The sequence below is a fragment of the Patiria miniata genome, unplaced genomic scaffold, assembly GCF_015706575.1.
Source record: "Patiria miniata isolate m_02_andy unplaced genomic scaffold, ASM1570657v1 HiC_scaffold_10, whole genome shotgun sequence".
In the NCBI taxonomy this organism is placed as follows: domain Eukaryota; kingdom Metazoa; phylum Echinodermata; class Asteroidea; order Valvatida; family Asterinidae; genus Patiria; species Patiria miniata.
Genome location: NW_024037048.1, coordinates 6,503,769 through 6,523,814, shown reverse-complemented (window position 1 = coordinate 6,523,814; position 20,046 = coordinate 6,503,769). Strand labels below are relative to the sequence as shown.

Here is a 20,046-nt window from a genome sequence, read left to right as displayed (position 1 = left end):
TTGTGAACATGCATTCAGCCAACATCCAATCTTACCATTTTCCACAAACTTCCCACTGAGGTTGTTCAACTTAGTTGAAATTTGAATTCCCGTTTCTTTTGGAACAAGAAATTTTACATTTCTACACTGTTGCACAGCTTTTAGCGCAATTGTCTTCACTTTATTTCGACTAGGATTGAACGACAGGTGTCCTTTCTTTATCTGAATGACACCAATATTCATGTACAGGTGTGCAAATCACTTGCATGTAAAACATCCCCCTATAGAAAAATAAAGGTATCAAAAACCTAACCCATTTTCACATGATACGTGGGTCCTAACACTGATGGGGAACATACTGATGTATTAATGTTCTTGGGCAAGACACATTGCTACTACATGTATCTATTTTCCTTCTCATATGAAATTAGGTCTCTATTTCCTCATAGCTAGTCTTACATATGAGGGTATTGGACCATTGACTAACAGCAGTAATGATTGTGAAGCACTTTGAGACATGTGTAATGAAGGGCAATATAAATGTATTTATATATACAGCGGAACGCCGCTATAATGAACATCGCGGGATCCACAGAAAATGTTCGTAATAGTGATCGTTCGGGATAGCGATTTTAAGCTGCCGGTGCTCCGGTACTGACTTTTCAATAAATGGCGCCCCTCATAACATCAACGTGCACGCCCTGGTAGTTACTGAAAGACAACTTCGAACACGTGCCGACTATTGAATTATGTAATTACACAGTTTTGAGCTTACTACCTACATCGATGGGTGGCTTTCCCCTTCTATGCCTTGAAGAAATAATAGCCACTTGTCGCTCTTCTGTTGACGGTTTTCAACAACAATGTTCGGTTGGTTTTGTACACAAAAATCAGGAGCCAAGGATGATGTTCGGTATAGCCGAATATTCGGTATAGCGGTGTTCAGTATAGCGACATTCCACTGTATACACCACATTAGTTTCCAAGTCAATGTTAGTCTGTAGTTGTTTTAGTTAGTACAGGGTAAGGATATTTGTATTTTTTTCTTGCAGTTAAAATAACAATTTCTCCTCATTGTTAAAATTTCAAAGAATAACTGTTAAACCAGAGCGTGTTTAATTTCAAAAGGTACAAAGGAGTGGTCCAAGAAGTGATTTGATGGCAATGCATTTTCACATGTTTCTTTTAACTTTTCAATGGCTCTGACTTCCATCTCCTTCTTTTTTAAATGAAAATAAAAAAATTACCTCGGTATCTTGGGATTACAATGAAAGTAACAGAGTTCAGGTATCAAAGTCTGTCTGTGCCGAGTCCGGGAGGGAAGAGATGGCATCTAGGAGCATGTGCTTGGGGATCTCCGACCCCCGCACCCTCAGCATGTAGCAGGCGTTCTCCACTTTGGACACGCTCTGTCGCATCACGGACAGCTTGCGCACAAACTCCCGGCCCGGCTGGTTCCCAAGCAGCTGGAAGCTGTCGTACAGCTCCCGCATGAAGGCTACCAGCTCAAACGGGGTCTCCAGGTCCCCAACCCCGACGCTGTTGATGCACATGCGCATGAGTTCACCGGTGAAGTCGGCCACGCCGAGGACGTAATCCAAGGGGGAGACATAGAGTGCAAGAGTCCTGTGGAGTGTGGCTGAGGGTGGTTCCTTGGGGAGGCTCCCTTGCTCAATGGCATCATCAGGCGCAGCTTCCCCTTCAGGTTTTGATGAATCCTGACAGGTCAAATAAACAATTAACCAAAGCAATCAATTTCTACTGAATTTTAACAGGAGTACTGTGTATCCAATAAAACATGAACTCCTATTTTGTTATAAACTTGAGAGATATTTCTTCAACTTTTGGAAAAAAGGTGGTCTCTTTATGATTGATCAAATCCTAACTGATAATTTCCAAAAAGCTCCAGTACATCCCAAGGTTAATTGGCAGCGTCACTTTTGCATCAGGTGTCACTCCCCCTATATAAATGCCATGGACCGTCCACAGCAGACAATCTATACTATACTATCAAACAAGCCGCTTTCGTTGATTGTACCTTTGTCTTTGAATCTTCCCCTTCCTCAATGGGAACCCTGAACTCCAGCTGACCCCTGACCTCGCCCAGTCCCATCAGCCTCCTCTCGGCCGCGTAGCACAGGAACAGGACGGCCTCTATGTACTCCTGGAGGCCCGGGGAAACCGCCCGATGGAACAAGAAAGGATCCTCCCCCTCCAGCTCCCTGGCAATGCGCTGGAGACGACTGGCCTGGATGTCCTGAATCTTACCCTGGGCCTCCTTGATGAGGGACTCCTTATCCTCCTCTCTGCAAAACAAAGGAAAGAAGAAGTAAGTCTCCTAGACCATGTGATGAAAATCAAACCTCAGACAGGATTTGATTGAGGTACTACCATATATATATAATTTAGTTTCCTAGACCATGTGATGAAAATCAGACCTCAGACAGGTTTGATTGAGGTACCATATATTTGTCCAAACTATATTGAATTGTATGTAAATGTTGGGCTTGGGCAACTGCAAATTGTTATTGTATAGATTTGATTCTAAACTTGAATCAGAATAATGACTTCACCTTTTGTGAGAGTACATACTACATGTAGGCTTCCTGCTGTAGCCAAGAAACTTCAAAATATACACAGCAATTATAATTAACATGGTACAAAAAGATTTATAAATTTCTTTAAAGCTACAGTCCATCATTTGCAGCTGTCCAAAAAATAACTGACGTAATTATTGTTGAAAAACATACTTGGTTGAAAGATAGTACGGGGACTAAACTCCCTGTGAATTTAATCTTTTTGGCAAGCTGTCATTTTGAAGAAATCAACAAGAGAAGGCCTTTCCAACGGTGCGTCTTATGATGCACCGTTTTTTATTCGGCGAAGCGCCCGCAAACATTGACACGACGCACACGCGCGCGCAGTTGCTTTAATTCGTCGGATCGGTGCACGACAATGAGTAGCTGCAATCGGCTCAGTGAGAACATGTCTCAGATGCTGAATTCAGGCCCAATTCAAAACATGATTCAGCAACTTTTGATTTGAAATCGAGATCCTAGAATGTTGTGTTTCTCGAAATGTACAGCTGAAGCTGAGCTGAAACTTTATCAGGTTTAGTTGTTCAGCACCCTTCTTTAGATTTTGAGCACTTTTGTTGCTTCAAACAAACAAAATGCACAAATTACAAATGATGGACTATACCTTTAACCTTATCATCGCTCTTCCATAATTGAGGAAGGTGGTGAAACCAGCCAACCAATCCCGTTAGCTCGGTGGTCGAGTGGTAAGACGTCTTCACTAGTAAGCAGGAGGTCATGGATTCAAGTCCCACCCGAGTGATTTTTTTCCAACTTTCACTCGAGGGGTAGCACACTGAGTATACAGTGTTTATACATCGGTGACGGGCAAAACCTAATATTGATTGACATCACCCCGACGCAAAATTCCATCTTATGAGCAGCTTAATGGATTTTGTAACTTGAAGGATGTAAATTCATAAATGATGCCTCAAAAGAGATTCCACAGTTCCTAAGTTTTAGGAACTGTGTATGATCTTACCCTGAAATGCGATGGAGCAGGAAGATGGTCCGTTTGCTCTCAATGGTAACATCTCTGCTCAGCTTGACCAATCTCTCATGCTTGTCATGCTTGGCATCCAACTCCGACTGAAAGATCCTTGAAAGCAGAGAGAAAATGGAAAAATAAAATGACTCTTCAGCCTGCAGCTTATTTTAAAGACTTAAAAGCCTTTAAAACACCTGGGCAGTGTATGCAGATCCAAAAGTTCCACATCAGGGGGGAAATCTGAATGTTAACATTCCTGAATGACCTGGATGAAAACATCAGTACAAGTGAACTGTTGATGCAGGTATGCAACTGTAAAGTCACACAAAAAAGAGGAAATTCCGAGACTTGGAAGACTTTGTACAGTGTTTTTGAATTTTTAATGGCAGACTTGGAAATTAAAAAAATGAGGAAATCAGCTAGTCCAAGGAAAAGTTAAACGACTGTTGATGCATTCTCCAGGCGTGAGAAAAAACAGGAACTTGCACAAAAACAGGAAAAAAAGATGTGAAATCGGGCAAAAAAACCCAAAACAGGCTCAAAACAAATAAAAACGCGGAAATTTGGGCAACAAAAACACAGGAATTCCTGTTTAAACAGGAAGATTCTCATGCCTGATTCTCTCTGGTTGACAGTTGATTGCACCAATGTGGGGCACTTCTAATGTGGCAAGTTTATTTGTAGGCCCTTATTCCTGTACAACCATACGTGAGTAACAGTGTTCTCCAAATTGTACAGACAGTGAGACTCTGGAAAAACATTTTCCAGTTCTTAAATCTTGAGTTCACAATCCTTTTTTTTATTTATTAGCTGATTCAACCTACCTGAAGGTTTTGACAACTTCAGAATTTTCGTCAACTGCGGGCTTGACTCCCTTGCGCATCTTTTGGCTCGCTGGCCATGAATCGCCTGACTGAGATCTCTTGGCTGGTCCTGAAAACAAATGCAGAGATGTTGCGTTACATTGGAGAAAGAGACATTAAATTGTCCTATGAACAATGCAACCAAGATTCAGCTGATCTAGGGAATTAGTTAATTGGCAATATTTACAGGTGTGGCCAAACGCTAAGTATTAATTCCTGAAATGCTCCCCGTGGCCTGTGCTGCCCAAAGTCTTTCATCCTGTCATTCCTGTGGGTCTCGGAGGCATAACTATATGTACATGTAGGGTCAAACTTCTAGGGAGGCACTGAAGGCAACTGATTTATTGTTTTTGTGCAATTCAAACATTTTAAATGGGGGTGGGGGGGGGGGCACTGACCTTCACTGGGGGAGGGGGCACTGTCCTCTTCTGGGGGATGGGCACATGCCCCTCGTGGAGTTTTGGAAAATATGTACACCGATTTACAATATTTTTCGTTTAAACCTGTAAACTTCACTGATCTTGAACAAGTTGAAGACATGCATCATTACGTCAAAGAGCTATAGGCCTAATTGGGTAAACTGGGGGTGGTATAGCTGGAGTTACCCAGCCCTAAATTTAGGGCTGGGTAACTCCAGCTAGGGGTGGTACAAACTACATGGGAAGAGGCAGAGGCCAAGTGCAAGTGGTGGGGGGGGGGGGAATTAGTGACGTCCGTACATGGAGTTCTTTCCTATCCCCCTCCCCAGCTCCCCTCCCCATCCATAACCCCCCTGAACCTCCCACCTCCAGCCCTTGCCCCGCCCCCAGCATCTCCCCCTCTTCGCCCCGCCCCCTTTAGAACGTGCTATGATGCTTAAAAAAACAAAACATGATCAACTTGACTCTTGACTGGGCTGGGACTTCAGTCGTAGCGAGGCTAAGCAATGCCAATGGAGCTATAAAAAAACCTACAATCTGCCTACCTTTGAAACTTTTCCCATCATCCCTATGACCACGGTCAGGACGGACCATACTTAATAAAAATATCAAGAAAAAGTCAAATCATGGAGAAAAGACTTCCACTTTTTAAGTTCAAGTTTACACACGACACGAGTTTAATTCGCTCTCTTTTAAATGGTTACCGCCAAATTCCAATGTAATGCGTGTCTTTTTTTCTGATTACCAGTTTCAGGTAGTCGGGTGACTTTTGTTTAACGCTTTACTCCCATACAGTTTACGTTTCACTTGTATGGAACCCAGGCGCCATTGGTATTATTTTTGTTGTGAACAATCTAGCGAAGTCACATCGACGGTACGGTGCGGGACAACCTGTTGAAATATGCGATGACAGCAATCAATCAACTGATGAATAACTTAATAATATTTATTGAAGAGGACTGATCTTGCCAAACGGTCATTTATAATCAACTGCCAAGTAATGAAATCAATATTTTGTACGACACCTGTCAACGAATCGCTAAAAACCTAAGATATCCGAGAGATGGCGAAGCAGTACGACATTTTGATTCGCATGCTTATGATTGGTGACTCGGGTGTTGGCAAGACGTGTATGCTGTGCAGATACACTGATGAGGGATTTATCACACCGCACATCTCCACAATAGGTTTGTATATGTGTATCAAATACTTAGTATCAAAACTGGAAGGCCTACGTTTGTTAACTGACTCACTTGCCTATATGTCTAGATCATGCAGATCTGTGGTCTGGCATGCCTGGTGAAATTTTAACCATGTTATTATTGTTAACACATGAGCATTAGTGACTTTTCATGAGTCATGCCATTTTCTTTATTTCCATTTTTTTTACATAGGCCCTAAATCCTTTTTATAGCTCCATGCTTAGGCCTAATGTCATCTCTTCTAACAGCATTATGAGCCCCTTTACTTTTATATTTATCCTCGATCCTCAATAATCTGCGCAGATAACATTTTGCAAACGCAAATTAAAGGTGAGTATGAGAAATAGGATCGTGTACTTTTAAAGGGTCTGATGAAATATGGAATGAAATAAAATTTCTTTAATACCCAACTTTACGTTTATTCACGTTCATTATCCTTGTCTTTTTTACTTACTTTATACTTACTTACACACATGTAGGTTGATGGGAATTGAATAGGCTAAGCCTTCATGACCCCATATCCAATTTCTTTCCAATAGGCATCAAGTTGGTTCTTAAAGGGTTCATTTGCAAACATCAAAAAATAAAACTACCAAATCATTTTGAAATACCTTGCTGGACTGTTAGTGAATGACAGTGTAAAGCATCCTGTAAAATCATGGCACCTGGTATACTGTCATTTTCAAGAAAAGCGTTGGAAAAAAACTGGCTATTTTCATATACTGGCCCCAATTGACCATCGCACTTGTTTGCAATCGATTTCACACAGGTGAACGGATACAAGCCAGCTAGACTGGTTCCCTGACCTTACAATTCCCCAATTTATGTAAACTGCTCTGTTTCTTCTTATATGGAGTCAGGGAACCAGACTACAGGAAAATGATTGTTTTTCTTGGTTTTTATAGCATTTTCGAACCCAAAACCTCAAAAAAGTCAGTGTAACTATATTTGCTATATACATTGTATTTCCAACCCCCCAATTCCATCCATTTCTGAAAATTACAGCAAAAGCAAATGATGTATATTCCCTTTAAACAGGTTGGTTGGCTGCATTTACCACATGTGATGGTTGGGAGGTTGTTCCATTCGGAAATAACTCGGATGGAAAAGAATTCTTCTCATGCGAATGCAAATGCGATCCTAATTTGACGTCACAAAGGGGGGCTGCATTCGCTGCGAAATTCGCCGGTGTTGAAATGTGTTTACTTTTGCGAATTCACAGCACAAAATGTTTGCTGTGACATCACCAATTTGTATTCGCATTAAATTTTGTACTGAGTATGCACCGGCCTTTAGTTTAGCCATATTAAACCAGTAATCCCCAGTATCATACATGTACATTGTACATTGTACATGCTATGTGGCCAGGAATCATTACCAAGTCGTGATGATACAGCTAAAAATAATCAATGTTGTAAACCTAGGAAATGGCAATTGGGCATCAGTCTAGAGAGAAATACAGCTTTTCTCAAAAAGAAGAAAACAGTCAATGTTTGAATGTACATAGTATACATGTAGCGCACAGTGTGTATTTGGAAAAGTAGTGAGAAAAGTTTGTTTGCTTAAAGTATATATACAACATTAGCAAGCATCAACCATTTAAAAACAAAAATACATAGGCCTATTCATCAAATTGTTATGAAATAATAGTTTCAAGCATTCTGTGAAATCATGGCAACTGGTGTGCTTTCATTTTCAAGAAAAGTGAAATTTTTGTATCAATTTCCAACGATGGTCAGCAGACCATCGTTGGGAAAAAAAAAAAATTCCCCCTCTTCAAATACTGCCACCAATTAACCAAATAGTACCTTTAAATGTGAGTCAAGAACTGCTTCTGCACCTGGGGTCTCACTATATTTGGATTCCACTTCAACTTACTTGTGAAAAAAGAACACACCATACAATTCTCAATGGCTGTTTAAATAAATTGTGGAACGTGTGGTGACCTCAAATGTACTGTGACCAGTTCAATTGATTTGACCCCTAATTGAGTGGTGTTGCAAACATTGGCCTGTACCAGATGTCTGTTAGGCTACGTCTATTGTCAGCGCGTCCCCACGTATTTTCAATGGGCGCAGACCTAGACCTAGCTCTAGACAACTGATTCGGATGCAGCCTTACTATCAGTATGACCATAATGTCCAATGCATTAGCTTTTGTCTAAATTGGAGTATTGTTCTGTGCCTGTGCAATGCCAGTTTTCCTGTAAATTTGATTTTGTTTTTAATGAGACTGATCACCATGGGCGTCGCCAGGATTTTTTCTAGAGGGGGGCAAAAAAAAATTTTGACCAAAAATGCTTGTATTTTTCAACACATTTTCGATTTATCAGTTTTAGAGGGGGCAGGGACATTTTGGCCCCCCCCCCCCCCCCCACTCATTAAATTTACACCACTTTGTCTTCGCGCCTCTTTTTCTTTTCTTTTTTTTCCTTTTTTTTGCGTCCTTCTTTTTTTTTTTTTTTTTTTTTGCTTTTCCAGGGGGGGGGGCAAGGCCCCCCCTTGCCCCCCCCCCCTCGCGACGCCCATGCTGATCACTTGAACAAAAATGCAAAAGCCATGAAAATTATCATTCACCTCAACTTTTATAGGACTGAAACAGATCATTCGTAGAGAAAATGACTTCATTTGTACATTTTTTGTACCTTTATAAAAAAAATTCAAATGTGTTATGTATGATAAACAAGACGCACAAAATCGGTTACTCACGTTACATTTTCGTATCGTGAGTAACCGATTTTGTGCGTCTTGTTTATCATACATAACACATTTTTCTGGATGTCATCTTTGGTGCTTAGGTACATGTACATGTAGGTCTAGGTCTACTCTATCTACCATGAGGATAACAGTTATTAAGCCTTTTCAGTAAGGTAATTACAGCCTAAGGAAAATCAAAAGTACATCAAAAATGTAACGTGAGTAACCGTGGAATAGCCCAAATGAATAAGCTAGGAGGGGGTGAATTTCAATACCAAAACAGCCCAGGCCAAATGCACTACTGCAATCCATTGAGAACTGCCTCGATGTCAAATTCTTTCAAAATACCCGGTAAGAATGCATTGAATTAGGCCGAGCATTATAATACAGTTTTGTTCAGATAAATACTGAAAATATGTGAAAAATGTCTGACCATATTTTTACCTTTTGTTATTTGGAATGGATAACTTACCAAACCACATGCAGTTACCAAGTTGTTTTGGGATAATAGCATAATGGAGGCCAAGCCAAGGTCATATTTAAGCACATGTAATGCCATTTTGAATACGGTACTCTAATTCCACTTGATCACTAAAAATGCAATAAATTTTCTTTTTATGCCAGTGAATAATTAAACAATTCTTTTATTTAGCTGGCTTGTAGGCCTACAGACAACTATCTTTCAGCAGTGCTTTTTGTATTGAAATACACGTACATGTAGTTAACACTAACTCTCTATGCATTTTTGCAAGGATGCAAGTTGCAACCTCAATCCTGCAAAATCCTCCAACTGCCTCCATTTAAAAAAAAAAATGCATACAGCCTCAATCCTCCAAAATCATATCCGTTATGTCTTGAATGTGGTCCTTGGAGGGGTGACCGCTAGCTGCCTCAATCCTGCAAAATCCTCCATTTTGCAAAGAGGATTTGGGGGGATTTGGGAAGGTTATGGGACGTGCTGCCAAGAAGTAGAGTTGATTTGTAGATGACCGCATGCATGCTTCATCGAATGTAACACCGGTTTCACAGCACACAGTAATGTGCATGGAAGCTTTCCCAGTAGTCATGGTACCGGTAGTTAAGAATTGTTATACATTGTGCGTATTTACAGTTTTGCACACAAGTACAATAACAAACATTCCTGACATCACAGTTGGTAACTAACTTGGAGGAACGTTATTGAAGCCTCACAAAATGTTATATGCTATATATTTGTACATGTGATATTAATGGACATATTAATACCGGTACATACCGTATTTATTACAAATTTAATTACATGTACAGGTAGTATAACCATAGAGCTATATTAAATTACTAGAGCGCTAACTCGTGTACAAAGTGATGCCTGCTGGGCCCAACCATGTTTGTACACAAACCTATGGAGAACTAGAATTTTGTACGTATTTTGTACATCTGTTTGCCTATCTGCGTTTGTATTCCACACCGGTGTGTCATCGAAGCCAATACGCCCAAAACCGAAACGCACGATCAGCAAATGAGCCTGTTATTTTGCTCTACGCAAACAGCACAACGCGTGCGCGTCCCTCCGCTGCAGATGCTTTTCGCGGTGACGTTTTTTTTTACGATCATGACGCCAGGGCTCGAATTTCATGAAAAAAAAAACACTAGACAGCAGGTCTAGTAACTGAAGAATCTTACTGGACCTGAACTATTTTTACAAGACCTGTGTCATAAATAAGAAATTTAAACAACATATTGCCGCGCCAACTTTCATTTTTCATCAGTTAAAAAAAAATCACGTCATAAATTATAGATCAGCTGCAGATGCTTTTGGCCGTGACGTTTTTTGAACCGTCATGACGCGCTTAAGTTGTTTGTGTATCTTCTACCTGCGCGTTACATTTAGAGTACACTTTAAAAGTTAAATCCATCTATTTTGAGTGTGTTCTACAAACACGCACATAACTTCAAAATGTCTGCGTCCAGAGCGGTTTCAAAGCTTCTCCACGCACAAGAATGAAGAGTTAGCGCTCTACATGTTCATTGTAGCTCTATGAGTATAACGCTGATGATCTTGCTTGCGATTTTACAGGGATATGATTGTTGATATACTGCGTGTGTATATAATGTACGTGTATAGTTCTTTAGTGTTGCCCATCAGACAGACAAGTTTAACTATACATGTACATACACATACCGGTAAATGAATGAAAACAAATGAACTGTTTTTAAATGATCTATAATTTATGATGTGATTTCTTTAACATAGACTCCATCATTGTCCATAGTTCTTCTTGAAATCTTCCTCACCAATTTCTCTTCAATCAATATAAATTCAATTTTTCAGTCATTCATACACTCACCGTGTTAAGGAATAATGTTTTTATTTTCTTTCTCTGTCCACAGGTATTGACTTCAAAATGAAAAATTTAGAATTAGAGAACAACAGAATCAGAGTGCAAATCTGGTGAGTAGTCAATTTTTCCCAACATATGTGATGCGATCAAGCTAAATGAGTCGTTTGTTGATCCTGGTCAATTTTTTTTATTATTACAGATTTGAAAAGAGCACAATCTCAGCATTACTGCTGTGAAAACTGCATGCTGATACCATCTTTAGTTAAAATGTTGTAACGTCTCTCTGGGTTGAGAGACATTATCAAATAAAGAGTCAGATACAAATATCTTACACACACACACTAGTACTTTATTCGGGATTATTTACATCTCAGGTCAATAGAGGGCGCACTATATACAATGTAAAGTTAAGGCGTACATGATTATCTGTGTACAGACTAGGGTCTATGGCCAGCAGTGAGCGGACAGCTCGATAATCTACGTGTACATGTCAGGAACTCTGTCGGGGTCAGAGCCCAGATCAACAATGACCAGAACTGCCATTTCTGCGCGCTTTATATACACTTTTGGGTGCGCGTCTTAGCCAATGGGAGCATTGGATTCTGGTAGTTATGAATAATGCATCCGTGTACAAAGGCATGGGGAAAGTTCTCTATGGGAGATTTGTACACGACTGACTTAGACAATCTACTGGAAGAAAGTCCGAGAGCAGTGGTTAGCGGGCGAAGTAGGATCACTCGTGGGTGCCTTACGGGGAACTGATCCTTAAGGAAAAGGGAAAGGGAATAACTTCTCGGTACATAAGCTTGTGTACAAGACTTAGTCTCTAGACTAGGTAGGAATCTACACACTAATGTTATCTGGTTATGGAGTAAAACTATGAGCAGGATGAGATGAAGGATGTAACCTGACCTCTAGCTACCGTAGGTCTCGGCCAGTGGGTTAGCGGGACACACTTGCTGGGGTGTACGGGGTCACTAAGGGGTGAATACACGGGTAGGTTTTAGCGAGCCACATTCGCTAAATGCTTGGGTCAATGTGGGTCAGATGCGAGGTAAGGTGTGTGAGGGGAATTCGCATCGACTCCGGGGAAAGGTGGAGGGAAAATGGCTAAGTCCTAAGTACATGTCCCATGGCGGTACATGTTCAATAGCTGTGAGCGCTACATGCATTGCGCGCTATACAATAGCGTACTGTATAGTGTGCTGCACACTTATACGTGTGTCTAAGACTTCGTGGTAAGCTTCGCGCTGTGTGAGGGCACACAGGATCGCTGCAAGCATTACACTGTGCACGGAGTGGAATGGATTGATTGGGAAAGAAGTAAACTACGCAATTTGCGGAAACGCAACAATGTTATGGAAGACGAAATACCAAGAGTTGTGATGAAGTGGCCGTACTTTGGCCTGAATCTCCAAATGAAAATTCCCGATAAACGACTTATTTAGCTTGATCGCATCACATAAGTAATTAAAGGTACAGTCCATCATTTGTAACTTGTGCAATACGTTCGTTTGAAACAACAAAAGTGCTCAAAATCAGCCTGGTTGGGATGCGCCAAATGTAAACTGCCTGATATCATATTGGATTCAGCAATTAATTCAAGGCTACCGGTATATACCGGTACATGCAGTAGTTAACGATTCAAACAAAAAGCTGGTACATACTTGTACAGCTTATATCACTGACAATGGCACTTGCCAATGCTAACAACATAATGCACACAAGATTACCTTTATTGCTTGCTAATAAAAATGTATTTGACCACGCTTAAATGTACAAAAGTGCCATAAACTCCACAGATTCAGTTGTGCTTCAACCCTACCCCCTAGTTGTTGAGTACATATTGTAAATTACACACATTTGTTTGCGTCGTGTCAACGCTTGCGCGCGCTTCACAGAATAACAAAAACGACATACTAAAGGAAATTTCCTGCTGCATCTTAAGATGCACTGTTGGAAAGACCTTCTTTCGTTGATTTCTTCAAAATGACAGCTTGCCAGAAAGAATAATTTCAAAGGGAGTTTAGTCCCCTTACTCTCTTTCAGAAATTGGTTAGCTGCAAATGATGGACTGTAGCTTTCAGTAAATTTTATTAAATTCATAACAGTTTATGTATGTACATGTACATGTATGTAAACTTGTATTATAACTTAAACATGTTAAAGGGAATGTACAACATTTGCTTTTGCTGTAATTTTCAGAAATAAATGGATTTGGAGGAATAGTATGATATAGCAAATATTGTTACACTGGCTTGCTTCATGTTTTGGGTTCGTAGATGCTGGAAAAACATAGAAAACCAATCATATTCTTGTACTCTAGTTCTATGACCCCACTCAAGATGAAACAGAGCAATTTATAGATGTTGGGGAATTGTAAGGTCAGAGCAGTTTTAAGAACAAGGAGCATTTTTTTGAAAAAAAAACAGTTTTCTCCAACGCTGGTCGGCCGACCAAGCCGACCACGCTGGTCGGCCGACCAGAGTTGGAGATTGATACAAAAATACCACTTTTTACTTTAAAATGTCAGCGCACCAGGAGCCAGACGTTACAGGATGCTTTAGACTGTCATTCCCTAACAGTCCAGTAAAGAATTTCAGATCATTTTGTTTTTTGATGTTTGCAAATGTTGTATCTTCCCTTTAAACGTGACATGACAGTTCAAGTTGATCCTAGTAGCAAGTTTTCTCAGGCCCACGTCACACACACATGTTCATTGGAGCCATGGTGTTTCGGTATTCATCAGGTTGTCATGTTCAGATGTTCAGTTGTTTTCTTAAAAATTCTGTTTCACGAGTATAATGTATCATTCCCCATTGTCATGTTTGCAGGGACACAGCTGGCCAAGAGCGATACGACACAATCACCACACAGTACTTCCGAAGGGCCCAGGTAAACACTGACCAGTCATCTGATGAAATGTATGCAGTAGCCTATTGCATACACCTGATACATTTGTTTAAATGACAAATGAGGATTCAGGGTGCAAGGTTGTATGTAACTTAGCGAGTCTCTATCAAGTTAGGCCAAAAAAAAAATAATAGTACTGCTTCCGGTTTCCCTACCTACCCTATTCTTACAGCCCCTACCCTCATTTTTTTATTGTAAAAATGAGGAAAAAATATCACCCAAAACCATCACTTTATACTTTTTACCCTTGACTTCACGCAGACACCTCCATATGATCGTACACACAAAAAAGGCCCCCAAAAATGTTTCCTACCTACCTACCCTATTTTCGAATGCTATGTAATCGGAAGCAGAAGTCAGGGTGTAAGGAATGCTTATAATGTCGCTGTTCATTCGAATAGCTTGTGACTTGACTTGAGCTTGATGATCCTCCCCAGATGGGAAGATTTCCCAAACTTCTCAGGTGGGACTCGAACCCACAACCTCCTGCTTACTAGTGCAGACGTCTTAACATGGAGCCACCGAGCTTACCGGGGTTGGCTGGCTGGTTCGAATATGATGCGGTGCGCGTACCACAACCAAACTATTCATAAGATGGAATGTTGTGGCAAGCTCGGTGGGCAAGACGTCTTCACTAGTGTGACTAAGCAGGAGGTCGTGGGTTCGAGTCCCACCCGAATAGTTTGTATATTCTCACAATCACTCAGGACAACACTGGGTATGCAAGTGTCGGAGTAATATGTCGGTGAAGGGCAAGTTAACCCATTATTGAATTGATATCAACCCTGACGCAAAATTCCATCTTACGAATGCTCTCCAGATGAACGATCCCTGTTTGCTATTTGCAAGGTTTGCAGCATTGTTAAACCCCCTAGTACATGTAGTTCCTCAGGACTCCCCTGCTAAAATCAACAGAGTCCATCCGGAGTTTCCTGGTCAATCTACTGTGCCTTATTTTCAGTACTCTGTTGAATCCAACAGAGTCCAACTGCTGAATCCTACATTTTGCATCAGGAATGTGCACAAGGGGTTTACTGCTCAATCCAACAGGCTCCATCGGGTATATGACATAGTTGGATCCTGTTGGATTCAGCAGGTTTAGGGTTTGCTGGCATCGTGACTTTGGGTGTGATCCTGGCTACATGTCATACACAGATTTAGTGCTTCTAACTACTGCCCCTTGAACAAAGACATTGACAAACTGGGGAACTTAACATAGGGCTGCTAAGTTTGTAGAGTGCCTGACCCTGTTTTTGTTTTGTTTTGCTAAATTTTACATAATCGATTGAATTTTGTTTCTTTTCCTGCAGGGCTTTATGTTAGTTTATGACATTACTAGCGAGGCATCATTCCTTAATATTCAGAAGTGGATGACGATGGTTACAGAGGTATGTTTGTCCCCGCCAGTATCACACATGTTTATAATAAACACAATGTTTGTGTACCATGCTAATTCTGAAAAGAAAAGGGATATACCCTGTATATACAGGGTGGATAAAAAAAAACGAAACCGAGATATTATTGCTAAAAGTAGGGCACATGTGAATCAAAAGGAGATATCCTCTGTTAAGGTTATATCTCCTCTTTAAAATGACAGTTGTGGTTGTAGTGAAAGGCTATGGTTGCCGATCAAGGCAGGTGGGGGGAAAAAGAGATTTCACCATGAAAAGTGGCGCAATTCTCTAAATAGACCCTTTCATAAAATTGGTCACTGCTCAGTCAACCGTGAAAGTAATGACATGATCAGGGTGTCATTTTAAAGAGGAGATTCAACCCTTACAGAAGATATCTCCCTTTGATTCACATGTGCCCTACTTCTGTTCCAATTAGCAATAATATCTTGATTTTGTTTTTTTAATTCCTCCGTGTATGTATATGCAGCTGATTCACTTTAAAAAGGATTTCCTCTACTGTCGAAGATGATGATGATATTATGCCATTTGCAGTAAACTTATTTCTGCAATAAGTAAAGACAAAACAGTCACCCATTGCACGGTCTGTCCTAGCTATAACATTTGTTACTGTTGGTTATTGCAGGTTCGGATAATGCAATATATTTCAGTAAGTCCAGAGAACCTTGTATTAAGGAGATTCGACTGTACTTGCCTGTACAATGTAGTTAATGCATTTAATATATAAATATACACTAGAAAATCTGCAATGACATGTCCAATATTATACAATATTGCACTTTGATTAAGTAAAGTGTGTCTCCAGTAACATCTGGTACCAAGCCTTCTTGTTTATACATTCCCGCCATGTCATGGTACCAGACTGCTGGCATGACAAAATCGTGTATACAACTGCTATGACTTTTTAATTTTTTGTTTGTTTTCATGTTACTAGCATGCAGGCCCGGATGTGGACATGTTTTTAGTGGGAAACAAAAGTGATGCAGAAACGTTAAGAACAGTCACATACGAGGAAGGCGAAAGGGTACGTAGAATGACTTTGATTCAGTGTAACCCTAAAAGGGCCGGGTTATTTTGACCATCTCTCAGCCTTGGGGGGGGGGGGGGGGCGGATTCCGCCACCCCCCTAAGATCTCGGCCATCGAGTGACGAAAAATTATGAAACTCGGTACATGCATAGAACAACTATTTATGAATATAGCCAAGAAATTTCATGACTATAGGTCAAAGGGTTTTGGAATTATGGCTAATTAATTATTCATATGCACGAATGGTAATTCTGCTCTGTGTATACTACGTACGTATATGGGGAAATTTAGTTTGCGCGCTGGGTCGAATTGTATGTTTTTGGTAGGGTTAATTCCTTGGCTATCTCCAGCTGCATTATCAGTTCTGGCACTTGTGAATTAGATTACAACTTTACCCAGGGATTCAAAATGCTGAATAAGCACATCATGCAGATGGTTTGAATGTTTCCAGTCTAATATATTAAACTGATTGTACAATGTATTATCTAACTTTAAAGTTGAACCAAGAAATCGACTGGAGCAGGAATTGAACTAGTGATGTTGGATTACCATGTCGTCTTTCAACTTTATAATTACTACTGCATAATGCTGAAGCCCCCTAGTTTGTTTCCTTTTGTGATTTATTTGAATATTGTTTCGGTTTGTGGTAACACCATGTGGTAATAACTACTGTAGTTCAATAGATACATGTACTTAGTTTTGAAAAGAACTTGTCCTGCTTATTATCAACTTTCGCTAAGTAGTTTGTAGTTCCGATAAGAACAGCCCTGCTTAGTTCTAAAAGAAGTTGTCTTTGGTCTCAATGTTTCGACTAGCCTGCTCTAGTCATCGTCAGGAGACTACAGACGATGACTACTGACTACTGGTTTATTTGAACAATCATATTTTCTGATTTTTGTTCAACAGTTTGCAAAGGCAAATGGAATGGGATTTAGTGAGACCAGTGCGCACAACAGTTCTAACATAAACGAGGTAATGTCTTAGCTGTTATTGTCATCATCGTCCTTTTTCTTTGGTTTAAGCAAGACAGGATATTTATGTTAAAGGTAGAGTACATCATTTGCAGCTGTCCAAAAAGTACCTCACAAAATCATTGTTGAAAAGCATACTTGGTTTAAGAATAGTGATGGCACTAAACTCCCTGTGAAATTATTCCTTCTGGCATGTTGTCTTTTTGAAGAAAACAATAAAAGAAGGTCATTTCCAAAGATGAGTCAAGTGACGCATTTTTCAAAGTTTCCGTTTGTAGAAGGTTCTAAATGGGCGAATCCGTGCATGGGTGCGCGCAAGCATTGACACAATGTACACGAGATCGTAGAGTATTGTTTTCTCAGAATATACAGCATTCACAGAGCTAAACCTTCATCAGGTTAAAGCACCTGTCTTCGTTTTTTGAGCACTTTTGTTGCTTCAAATGAAATAAATACACATATGACAAATGAGCTACTCTCTATACCACTTTTTGGCCATGTCCAAATCACTTGTCTAGGTCTTTCGACAATTATAACTCCATGAGCACATACTGAAAGTAGACGTAGCCGTAGCTTTGAACCACCATTTGGGGTATATATAGCCTAAGGGCCAGGTTCTACTTGACGAAAATGTCAGTGCCAGGTGACCTGGTTAGTGATGGAGAATGTCAAAAAGTAATGTAATAATGTGGGGCTTAGGCCCCCCCCCCCAAAAAAAGTCTCCGGTTTCTGGTATGGAGCTTGCCCAAAAAGTGGTGTGGCGACGCGGCTTTTTTTTTATTTCCTCTTTTTTTTTTGCTTCAAATGTCGGCTGATGACAGCAAATGGTGCCCGACTAAACTTAGTGCAAATATTATGGGAGACCAGAGAGGCCACATAAATCTTATTCTCGATCATAACCTCATCTAAAAACACGTTAAAATTGTGCAGCAGCAGGATTCCAGTCAAACCAGTGAGTTTGGCGGTTTTGAAATATCATCTTTCATTGAAAAAAAACCTTTTTCATTTTGCCGACGCGCATGGCTACGACGACGCGCGCGCATACCAGAAACTGGAGACTTTTTTTATGGCCTTATGTAGCACTTTATACCAAAAGGAAACAAAGCACTTCACAACTGTTAATACTCGTGTTCATCAAGCCATGAGACCAGTTTTTGCAGCAGCTTGAGATGAGGGCATTCTGGTCTCTACCTTCACAGGTACCCATTTGTACTCCTGGGTGGAGAGGGGCAATTGTAGTGAAGTGTCTTGCCGAAGAACACAAGCACCATGTTCCCCGTCGGGGTTTAAAATGGCACCCGAGTCGAACACCATAACCATTGGACCACAGCGCTCCACATAAAAATTTCTAATTGATGACATTTTGAAATTCGCTTCGCTTTGATTTTGGTATGTGTTCACGATTCATGACTTTTTTTGGGGGGGGGTCTTTTTTTGTTATCCTTCAGGCATTCGTCATGCTCACCAAGCAAATCATGAGGAAACGGAAGAAGTCTATCGAGAGGCAGATGGAGAATATACGACTGTATGCACGGGAGGACAGCCGGGCAGATCTAGAGGACCCAACACAGGGCAAGTCAGCTTGCTGCTGATGAAGCGCCACCGCACACTTCCTCGTCAGATTTTACTGTCTTTTATTTTAACGTAGAGTTCATTGCACACTTGCCAAACAGAGGTTTTACTTCAGTTCAGTTTGCCTCATTTTTTAAAGGTCAAATCTGAGACATTGTGTGCTTATTAATTTGCACTGTCTAACAGAAGTTCACTTTTAGGTACACGTAACTCACATCATTGCTTACATCCGTTGTCTTATAGGGAATACAGGGTGAGTAAAAAAAAACGATACCCAAATGTCTGGACCACCGTTTTAGTTAATTTCTTCATGTAGCATTTTCAAACTCTAGGATATGAAAGCCCAATTCATAAGCTTTCTTTTAGTACAAGAATCATTCAAATCACTCATGTACTTTCCAAGTTACGGATTTTTAAACACAATCGCCCTTTTAAGGTTCTGTCCACGGATCACAAAAAGTTCAGTGTTCTTTCAGCAAAACAAAAACAAATCATGTTTTCGTTTGCTGAAAGAACGCACACCTTTTTTTGTGATCCGTGGACAGAACTTTAAAACGATGGTTGTGTTTAAAACTCTGTAACTTGAAAAGTGCACGAGTGATTTGAATGATTCTTGTACTAAAAGGAAGCTTATGAATTGGGCTTTCATATCCTAGATTTTGAAAGTGTTACATGCAAAACTTCACTAAAACAATGGTCCCGACATTTGGGTTTCGTTATTTTTTACTCACCCTTTATACCACATTTGCAAACATAAAAAAAGAAAACAACAAATTATTATGAAAAACCTTACTGGACTGTTATGCGCCTATCAGGCATCATATCATTTGGGGGGGGGGGGGGGGGTAGCAAATTCGTGCAAGTGGCATCCACAACATGTGGATCTTGGTCATGGTGCGTGTGCCCTTGGGCAAGGCACTTTGTCACTCATTGCTTCTCTCCACCCAGGAGTAAATGGGTACCTGTGAGGGCAGAGATGGTTATTGTGATTGAATTAGCTTCCTTGCGCCTTACAAGCAGCATCGAGCTGTATACTCCCCAGGGAGCTGACATGGTTTTTGGAATGTTTCATGTGCCCAATGAGCAGGGTAATAATGATGTAGCGC

General features: G+C 40.5%; 2 protein-coding genes across 4 annotated transcripts; one reads left to right on the top strand and one right to left on the bottom strand.

Annotated features, from left to right (window-relative positions):
* Positions 1 to 879: 879 nt before the first annotated feature.
* Positions 880 to 5,936, bottom strand: LOC119736486 (translin-associated protein X-like). 3 transcript variants are annotated; one of them, XM_038210519.1, is made up of 5 exons: positions 5,851 to 5,936; positions 4,368 to 4,476; positions 3,538 to 3,654; positions 2,018 to 2,285; positions 880 to 1,697 (listed from the first exon to the last, which is right to left on the bottom strand). In XM_038210519.1, the coding sequence occupies exons 2-5, from the start codon at positions 4,424 to 4,426 to the stop codon at positions 1,263 to 1,265; spliced, it is 879 nt and encodes a 292-aa protein (XP_038066447.1). In that variant the 5' UTR covers positions 4,427 to 4,476; positions 5,851 to 5,936; the 3' UTR covers positions 880 to 1,262. The 3 variants fall into 3 exon arrangements, with proteins under 3 accessions (XP_038066447.1, XP_038066440.1, XP_038066434.1); XM_038210512.1 differs by lacking the exon at positions 5,851 to 5,936 and adding an exon at positions 5,571 to 5,699; XM_038210506.1 differs by lacking the exon at positions 5,851 to 5,936 and adding an exon at positions 5,371 to 5,553 and having other exon boundaries at positions 881 to 1,697.
* On the top strand, positions 5,693 to 19,208 carry LOC119736507 (ras-related protein Rab-15-like). Its single transcript, XM_038210526.1, has 7 exons — positions 5,693 to 6,012; positions 11,094 to 11,154; positions 13,879 to 13,939; positions 15,268 to 15,345; positions 16,304 to 16,393; positions 17,304 to 17,369; positions 18,817 to 19,208. The coding sequence occupies exons 1-7, from the start codon at positions 5,889 to 5,891 to the stop codon at positions 18,958 to 18,960; spliced, it is 624 nt and encodes a 207-aa protein (XP_038066454.1). The 5' UTR covers positions 5,693 to 5,888; the 3' UTR covers positions 18,961 to 19,208.
* Positions 19,209 to 20,046: the final 838 nt, after the last annotated feature.